The following is a 9,539-nucleotide window of genomic DNA, read 5'->3' on the forward strand; positions in this document are numbered from 1 at the left end:
ATATTGTCAGTAAAACTGTGAACTTCTTCAACAAGATGATATCAAAAGAAGCCTACAACTCAGCAGTTAAGATGACATATTTCATATTTCAGTGGACTGGACTGGACGGGGATGCTAAAAAGGAAACTTGGAACTGCACCCAAAAACCTCACAGAAATGCATCTATTATCTCTGCTAAATGAATACACTTAGTGATTATATAAGGCTAAGAGATACAACATTCCTTTGGCTCAGCTGAAAATCATATTTCTGTACACGTTCAAAAAAAGCAACAAAAAGAAAAAAAAAACATTCACCTGCGCGGAGAGCAACAAAATGGCCAAATGCACGCTGAAACAAAGACAAATCCCAACTGTAAACATGTAAAACTCCTAGGATCCAAGCAAATCTCGAAGCTGCTGGTTTTCTTTCCTTAGAGACTTCACCTCTTTTATCAGCTCAGCTTGATTTTCCAAAATGGAACTCGTCACACTTGACATTTCTATCTGTGCAAAGATTTCAGGATATGAAATACATGAGACAAAACACTATCAAAAGGAAAACCCTGTGTCTGGTATGGTGGTACATGAATAAAGTACCTCCTGCATATGAAATTGTCTCAGAATCTCTATATGAAGGTTCCTCATGTCGTCATGTATGGATCTCTGAAAGGAGTCGAGAGTTTCTTCCAAAGTCCGTTGAAAAAGCTGAAGTGTAAACGAATTTCCTTGTTGACCATCTGGCTGCAATGCCTTTTGTGGTTGCAACGATCCTCCCTGCCACAAATAGTAACATCAGGGACCAACATTTTCCATTTCAAGTAGACAACACTTCATGCAAGAATGATTAAAAAGCACTGGAACTAGTGCATAGAATAAGAAGTCCAAGTCAAACACAACATATAAAAACATTTAATTCGGAAGAGTATTCATACGTTCATTGCTGGAAGAATTCCCGACTCCGCGACAGATAATGTATCAAATTTAGATAAGTTATTCAAAACCTCTTCCCTAGTCTCTGAACCCATTTTCTTTGTTTTCGGTGAGCCCACTGGAAGGCCGTCACTGAAAGATGAAGTAGTGCTTAACCTCTCTGCATATGTAGAAAATCTACGAGGCAGGGTCATAGTTGTGTTCCAAGGTGAATCTGGGTTGCTCAGTCCAACGGTTCCTCTGGTACCAAGAGACAAAGATGCAGCAGTAGTAGATAAGTGTTCAGGAATTGACAGTGAAACCTCCTGCGAGGTTGCATCCTTTGTGCGCAAATTTGGGTAGCTGAAATTCAAATTAGTCAAGGAAGTGATGCTGCTTTGGCTAACTGATGAGGACGGATCTTGTAATCCAGAAATCAATGAACTTGATGTCTGACTACTTGAGCTTGAGCTTGAAGCCAACATCCCAAAACGTGACGGCAAAGTCATTGGCTGCCTCAGTTGGGCAAATTTATCAGAAAGTTTCTCACCACCCCAAGCTTCTGGAGGAGTAATAGATGAGTCTTCACTCTTAGAATTTAGGGTAGAAGTAGGAGAAGAGCCCAACTGTCCTGAAGAAGACCGAGAATCATCCTACCAAAAAATCAAGTATTAGTGGTTAAAATCACCATTTCTCATGCTGTGCAACTGACCCCAAAGGAAATCTCTCGCCAGAATTTATTTGTTCAATCAAAAGAGCCTGAAATCATTAACCTCATATGTAAAGAATAAACACGTACTTCTCAATATGCGGCTAACAAGTATCATCATATTCACATTATACAACTAGTTTTTAACACAACATTAAATGGTGTTATCGTGTTAAAAAGGGTTGGAGTGGCTAATACATGTTGATCAAGGGCACATTACCCGAACTAAAGTATCCTTGCTTCTTAGGAAACAATTATCAATTGGTTTAAATCTATTATAACATGTAGCTCTTCTGTTAATTTTGTCTTGAGCATTTGGTCTACCACCATAGAGATGAATGTGTGATCAAGAAATCTATATAACATAATTTCTACCACTTCGTGAGTAAATATGATACCAGAACCTAAGGTTGTATCTTAACAATCAGCACTATGAATGTCTAGCCTCCATATCTCCGAGCTATAAAGCAACAGAGATTGCTGAAAGGTGATCTAGGATTCTGAGTATGACCAAGCACAATGGGCATTTATTATGGCACAGCACAAGTGCATCTTGCATAGAAAGATCTTTCTTTTCTTAGATATGAAAAACAACATGCAGCTAAGAGAATAGCAACACCTGTTTGGATGATGAAGATTTCCAATGAAATATTGGATGATCACCTGCCCCATCCTCAATAGAAGAGAACCTCCTATTTGATGAAGGAAACAACATAGATAGAGGTTTCTTGTCAAATGGATGGTCCTTCTTCAGTCCATTTTGATCATCCCACAGCTTATCTAGTGACGGTGTGATTGGCTGAACATCCACAAGAGGAGAAAAAACCTCCATATCATCCTTGAAGTTGTAACTGGAGCGAGGAGCATGTAATCTGGCTAAGCTTCCCAATGGCCACAAATGGCTACGATGTGGTGTTTCCTCTGCCGTTGTGAATGTGCTGGAAGTTTCGGCCAGTGAAGCTTCAAAGGTTGGACCTGAACGGCCAGGATTCCAAGAACTGGATATTGTAGTAGACATAGGAATGGTTGATGTAGTCACAGAAGGAAGTGGGTCAGGCATGAGAATTGAGTCTTCAATGGCACCTCCCAAAAGAGCAACCTCAGCAGTGCAGTTGCCTTCATTTACAATTACAGGTTTTAACCTCTGCCATGATAAACTTGTAACTGCCTGGATTGTACTGCAAATAATTAGTAAACCTAGCATGCAATCAATACTGCTTACAAATAATAGTGATAATGAGATTGGGCTAGAGTGGTTTGAACTTAATTAGCTAACGAACAAACGAAAATCATTTCAACGGCTATTTCCAATTTCGCCTAACATCATACGTGTTGCACAGATAAAAAGAAAGAAAGAAAAAAAAGTCCAATGATGGGAAAAAAAAAAAAAAAATGAAATTGATGAACAAAATTTAAGATTCATGAACCTACAGCCCGCAATGTAGCATAAGAGTAGAGAAAAATCCAGCAGAGAGGCACCAACTTTGGGAGCAGACAAGAATTCTGTAAAACACTGAAGGAATACCTCTGAACTACTAAAAGCACGAAGAACAATGTAAGGCTCTGGTTTCCCACGGACATCATAGAAAACCACACGTCCATTGCTTGTTCCAGCAGCAAGTATCAAACCATCATCCCTGAAAGCCATTGATGAGAAGGGTGCCTCATAAGCAATGAAAGAAGATGGTCTCCTTGATCCTGAGTCGTAAGTGTACAACTTCTTATCCATTCCAACACTAGCAAGAGTCTGTAATAAAAAGAAATAATTTGAATGATTTTACTCGTATGGACAAACCTCTAACCCTAAGAAGTTTTTTGCTTCCACTTATCAATAAAATCCTAAAATATACTTGAGCAAGGTATCACTGATCAATCATGAATACGAATGAGACCTTATCATTAGATGGTGAGAAGCCAATACCAGCAGTTGGTGCAGAATGTTGTTTCTGCCAAGAAACCTAAACAAAAGCAGAAATATGCAACTCCATTATTCCAACATAACTTATGAAATAAAGGCTACTGTGAAACATAAAGAACAGAATGAAATATTAAGTCCATATCATAACATGTCAACACCGAAAAATAGTGAAATAAAGTGAGGCGGGCCACATTAAATTAAGGCCATGGATTATGGTTGGAACATTTAAACACAATTTCTATTTAGTACCAGAAGGCAAGTAGATGGTTTTAAAAGGTCATTCATACTTCCAAGTACTGAATGGAAGATTTCAAAATTCTGAGTAGTTATCCATTAACAAACGTCGGCGACAATCTGGTAATTTAAATGACAAATAGTCTTGCCACACCCAAAAAAAAAAACAAAAAAAATCAAGGCAATGGAAATTTCATTTTTGTCCCCCTGATCTATTCAGGAGTTGAACACGTAGATTTAAAGATCTCCAGGAAAAAATTCCCAACTGATAGCAATAGAACCCAAAAATCAAATGGAAAATATCCATCACTATTGAAGGCTTACAGCGGAAACTAAGGCAGTTCAAATGTCTTAAAACATGAAATGTCCTCCAAATCAATTTTTTTACACTTTAAGGGTAAGTAACAAGCCATGCTATTGCTACAACAAGATAGTCGAGCCAAACCTTAGGGTTGCGTCCAGTTGTATCCCATAGATGTACAGTTCCATCATCACCTGCAGTCACCAAAAGGTGTCTGCTAATACGAGAATAGTCAAGCACCCTCAATACCTGGTCTTAAGAGCCATCAGAAAAAACAATTAATTGGAAAATCAGATCATCAAACTCTATAAATCTTAAATATTAACCAGGATGCAATAAACTTCGACAACCTGTTCATTAGGGTCTTTAAGTTCAGTAGCCCTTGCACCAGATGCAAGATTGTGAAGTATAAGATCCCCACTAAGACTGATTGAAGCAAGGTGCTCATCTTTGCAATTGTACATAGCACCTGTTATAGTATTGGTGTGTCCTCTCAACCATTTTATACATCGTTTTCTCTGCAAATCCCATATTCTAACAATATGACCACTTCCTCCAGTACACATGTACCTGGATACCTTGCTGCTGAAACTTATAGAAAATATAGATTCCTGTAGAAAAGTTTATCCATGCAGAAAGTAAACAATTAAACATCACTCGCCATACATCATTGGAAAATAAAACAAATTTGTACAGCATTAACGGGTGTTAAGTTCAGAAACAAATTATTAAACCGTTTTCCTTGAGCTCCAAATATCCAAATAAAAAAGAAAGGAAGCGAAATAAGGTATTACTGAATTGAACAAGCAACTGACCTCTATGTTATCTCCACTATCATTACCAGCAATTGGAATGGTCCCCATGCTCTGACCATTCTTACGCCACAAGGAGATCTTTTTATCGTCGCCGGCACTGGCCACAACCAAATCTACAAAAATTAAAACCCAGTTGAATCGAGAGCAAACAGAACCTCCATCTCGATGCTAAAATATTAAAATATATAAAAATCAAAATCTAAAATGCTAACAAAAGCAACGGTCCACAACTCACTTAGGTCCTAAAAACTTCAATTCATACGAAAACAAAAAACAAAACTTCCATTTCTATAAAAACGCAACTGCATAACTCAAGAAAAGTGATTGGGATACAGGAAATGTTGGAAATTAGACCAAGTCCTCGCACCAAGAAACTCTAAAGACAAAAATCCAATACGGGGTGATTCGAGTGGGAGAGGAAGAATCTAAGCGACTCACTGGTATGATTCCACTTCACTGAATTGACTTGATAACCCGGCGAAGGAGTGTAGCTCAAAGTGCACGGATCGCCCAGATCGTTGGAATGAACAGAGACATCAAAAAGTTTAACAGTATCTCCAGCACTTGCAGCCAGTAATGCCATTGATGGATCCCCCGAATTCATGACTCGTCTCTGCAAAACGAAGCTTTTGGAACAGAATGCAGAGGAGCCACCAACCCCTCGATTACCCAAAAAAAAAATTACCAAGAATATAGAAGAAGTCGAAAATTACTATTCTCGGGAGGGAAGGGGATAGAGAATATGAAGAAGAACGGAAAAGCGAAATGGAAGAGGATTCTCACATGGTTGTTTATCTTTTTCACTGGACTGAAACCCTTTTTCCCATTCCTTTTTTATTATTGTTTTCCCCTCTTTTTGCCCTTCTCGCGAAGGAGAAACCCTACCAGGAGACGCCGGGAAGAGAGAGAGAGAGGGATGCAAATTTAAATGGTCGACTATTAAATGGCGCCATTCTAATACAAAACTTCTTTTATTTTATTTTATTTTATTTTTTTCCTCCTTGACATGTAATTGATGTCTTATTAATTACACATATACATGAGGCCACACGTCGATTAAAGAAGGAAACGAAAAAAAAAAATCTTATCAAGGTCTAGAAACCTCTTCGTAACATGCACGTTTTAAATTTGTGAGGCTGGCGATTATATTTAACGAACCAAAGTGGATAATATCTCTCGGTAGTAGATTTTAACTATTATAAATGGTATCAGAGCCACGGACTTACGGTGTTACAAATAGTATCAGAGTCTAATATCGATAAATGGTATTAGAGCCAGGGACTTAAGGTGTTACAAATAGTATCAAAGTCCAATATCGATAAATGGTATTAGAGCCAGAGACCCAAGGTGTTACAAATAGTATCAGAGTCTAATATCAAGTGGTGTGCCAACGAGGACGATAGATCTCCAAGAGAGTGAATTATGAAATCTCACATCACATCAATTCAGACTTGGGTTTCGACATTGGGTGTTGTGGTCGCAGGGAGGCTTTGAGTGTCATGTTGTATGAATCGAATTAGTTCATGAGGCGTGCCTTTGAACATTTATTATGCAATTTGAAGTCTGTTCTACTTCCCCCTATGCTAACGAGGCAGAGGCATTGATGTTGAACTGTTTAGCAGGCTTGGTCAAAGGCATTCGCATTTATGAAATTGATATCATTAACCTTCCATTTTTTCTATCATGAAAGGTTCTCTGCCATAGCTGGATCTGCAACCTGTAAGCATTTATGAAATGAAGAGAAAAGCTTGGGGTTAGAGCAGGTGCAGACTGCTAAGTTAGGGGCTTTTGGTGGGGTTTGTGTAAACAGTTTTCATGATACAGATGCAACATTGTAGGAAAACTTTCAGAACCGACTGCTTGAAAAGCTTCAGTAGAATTATATTATAACTAATCCTACTGATCTTTCGCAAGTTGTTTACAAAATGAGATAAAAGTGAAAGTACTGGTCCAGACCAGTCTACCACTACCTCGTCTCCCTTCTACTGCCAAGCATGGAATGTAAATGCATATCAAGACTCTTACAACACATACACAACGTACCTACATATTCTGCTTAAACTAAAACAATCAACAACTTTGGGTTCTTTACTCCATCTACTAATATCACCAAAGCATGGAAGTTCTATCGTACGAAGCACCTACTATAAACAGCCACACGTGGATGTGGAAGCAGTCACAAGGCTGCATTACTTAGCTTCCTCCCCATCACCACCACCGCCCCGACCACCAGCTGAGTTCCCCTGAGCATCAGCACCTGTACCTCCCACATCAGCGGAGTCCTGCTTGCCACCTCCACGACCATCGGTTTGCCCTGAACTTCGAGCAGGGCCCCCAGCACTAGCACCTCCAAGGGTACCCTCAGTATGATGTGGGTGATGCATGCCATTGTTAGCTCCACCAATAGGTCTTAGTCCCATTTGCCCTTGCATTGCTTGCTGGTGTTGTTGGTGTAGTTGCTGCTGCTGATCTTGTAACTGATGGGGGTTGCCAAACTGCAATGGGACTTTTGGAGGGAAAAGTCCTGATTGCTGTGCCATCATAGCTGCCTGAGGGTGCTGCATATAATAACCCCCTTGCTGCATGGCAGGATGTGGGGCCATCTGACCATTATAACATAGGTAAGTAGAAAAAAGACTATAACACGTCATGAAATTAGCAGAACACAGAGGCCTAGTTAATAACCAACCTGTGGAGGCATAGCGGGTGCCTGTGGCTGGGCATCAGCAATTGCAGCTAAATACATCAAATTCTTCTGAAGTTGAGCTTGGTACCTAATCAAATGAATCGCATTAAGTCGAGTACAACACTATAAGGGATGGAATAAAGCTCAAGTAACATGCATCCTATTGGGAAAATTGAAAGCTACATATGACAAATAGTTTTAGGAGGCGAAACACATGAACAGTCCATAAAAACACACAACTGCATAGAAATACTACCTTGTATCAATTATGAAGTGCCTACCTGATTTTAAGATCAGAAATGCATATTAGATCTGGATCCCTAACTATAAAACGCAGACTTAGTAGCAAGATTTACAGGCGCATATAAAAAGAAAACCTGCACCCATAGACACCTCCAGCTTCTAAGCTCCAAGATACATCAACCTTACTTTGCGATGAACCACAGGCAATTACATAAAATCAATGCACCAAATTTGCGATGAATCATTTCATGAATCAACGCCACACACAACAATGTTCGGAGATAGGTAACTTACTGAGCACATTCAGCTAGTTTCCCCAGATTTTGGTTGTCCAGTATGGCCAATATCAACTTTTTGTTTTCATCAAGATACTGCACGTGGTAGAAACTATTATTATTGATAACTTTATCTCAAACGTCTTAACAAGAATCAATTATGTAACACTAAATTAAATCTAAATTCATATTAGTTCATTTCGATAAACACCATGACTTCAAGTATCCAGAGATCCAAGAAAGAAAACAGAGTTCGAACTTTATACAACAGAGGAAAGCAAATGTCAAGAAAAGCTCTTGATCACAAAGCACAGGATCTCCCAGCTCAATATCAAATTTGTAACTAGCAGTCCAGCACTACAACTAAACATAATCCCCAGGCCGGAACCATGTTTCCAACAGAATTTTACTTGTCATTTCTAATTCTTAATTAAACAAATCAATTCATCATAGAACATTTCAAGTAGTAAAAAAGAATAACGAGAGAACCAACGTACGTTTCCTACATATGATTCAGGAAGTCATTGAAAAGAGTTTAAAATAAATAAATAAATAATGATCTCCATTACATTACGAAGCCTGCGTTATTAGTTCTTTCCATCCGCAAACCTCTAGTCATTAAAGGAGCCAATCAAGTTGAAGCTATTAACTTATCAAGAACAAAAGCATTTGTCTTTCACTATCACAACCAGGGCCATAAACAAAGTTCCATAAAATCAAACACACCATCGAGCAATCACTACAATACCATATGCACAAAAATGGGCGTTTGAGTAGGAAGTAAAGAAGGAAGAGGAAATGCGACCTTTTGAATCTGTTCGGTGGTGATATTGGTGGGGGGGAATGAAGGCATCATGGGCATCATTTGCGGTGGTTGCTGCATCTTTGGCTTTCCTAAATATAAACCTTAGCCCTACCTCTTGGAAAAGAGAATTCCCAAGTCAGAAGAGATTCAAAAGCAAGAAGAAAAAGAACGTATCACGTTAATAGAGGTTTCCGAGGTTTAACCCCCTGTTTGAAACCCCTGAATAAATCGAAACATGTTTCTAATTCTGCCCCTATGTTAGTTCATAAGCATAGATAATTCAATCAAACTCAAACTCAAAACTCATTAGTTTTCTATTTTGTGACAAGAATGATATGTTTTGTTCCTTTTTTATTTATTGATTCAATCTTGTTTTTCCTCTTAGTTATATGTTTTCATTTAGACTAGGTGAACACTAGTCGAAAGAAGAAATCAACAAAAGAAAAAAAAAAGTTATTCATTTCCTTCCCCGTGAGTAAAGAGAACAGACCAACATAACCCAACAAAACAAAATAAAAACAAAACAATAAAACCTTGAGGATCTGAATGAGCAGCGGCGGCGCGATCTCACCAACGGCGCGGGTTAGAGGCTGAACCACTGTTTCCGACAAAAAAAAAAAAAATGAAGAAAGACAACTCTGATCGTTCCTAGTCGAGAGAGTA

The 9,539-nt window shown here is 38.7% G+C and overlaps 2 protein-coding genes across 3 annotated transcripts; both read right to left on the minus strand.

Moving 5' to 3' along the window:
* Nucleotides 1-112: 112 nt before the first annotated feature.
* LOC111445500 (protein NEDD1-like) lies at nucleotides 113-5,785 on the minus strand. Its single transcript, XM_023083916.1, has 10 exons — nucleotides 5,306-5,785; nucleotides 4,868-4,980; nucleotides 4,403-4,663; nucleotides 4,197-4,301; nucleotides 3,492-3,557; nucleotides 3,125-3,346; nucleotides 2,219-2,767; nucleotides 914-1,543; nucleotides 579-755; nucleotides 113-485 (listed from the first exon to the last, which is right to left on the minus strand). The coding sequence occupies exons 1-10, from the start codon at nucleotides 5,469-5,471 to the stop codon at nucleotides 372-374; spliced, it is 2,403 nt and encodes an 800-aa protein (XP_022939684.1). The 5' UTR covers nucleotides 5,472-5,785; the 3' UTR covers nucleotides 113-371.
* A 926-nt stretch (nucleotides 5,786-6,711) lies between these two features.
* Nucleotides 6,712-9,539, minus strand: LOC111445449 (GRF1-interacting factor 3-like). Of its 2 annotated transcripts, none has more exons than XM_023083835.1 (5): nucleotides 9,410-9,539; nucleotides 8,877-8,990; nucleotides 8,091-8,167; nucleotides 7,557-7,641; nucleotides 6,712-7,470 (listed from the first exon to the last, which is right to left on the minus strand). In XM_023083835.1, exons 2-5 carry the CDS (start codon nucleotides 8,952-8,954, stop codon nucleotides 7,057-7,059), a joined length of 654 nt encoding a protein of 217 aa, XP_022939603.1. In that variant the 5' UTR covers nucleotides 8,955-8,990; nucleotides 9,410-9,539; the 3' UTR covers nucleotides 6,712-7,056. The 2 variants fall into 2 exon arrangements, with proteins under 2 accessions (XP_022939603.1, XP_022939605.1); XM_023083837.1 differs by having other exon boundaries at nucleotides 7,057-7,470; nucleotides 8,877-8,984.

The sequence above is a fragment of the Cucurbita moschata genome, unplaced genomic scaffold (assembly GCF_002738365.1).
Source record: "Cucurbita moschata cultivar Rifu unplaced genomic scaffold, Cmos_1.0 Cmo_Scf00007, whole genome shotgun sequence".
NCBI classification, from domain to species: Eukaryota; Viridiplantae; Streptophyta; class Magnoliopsida; order Cucurbitales; family Cucurbitaceae; genus Cucurbita; species Cucurbita moschata.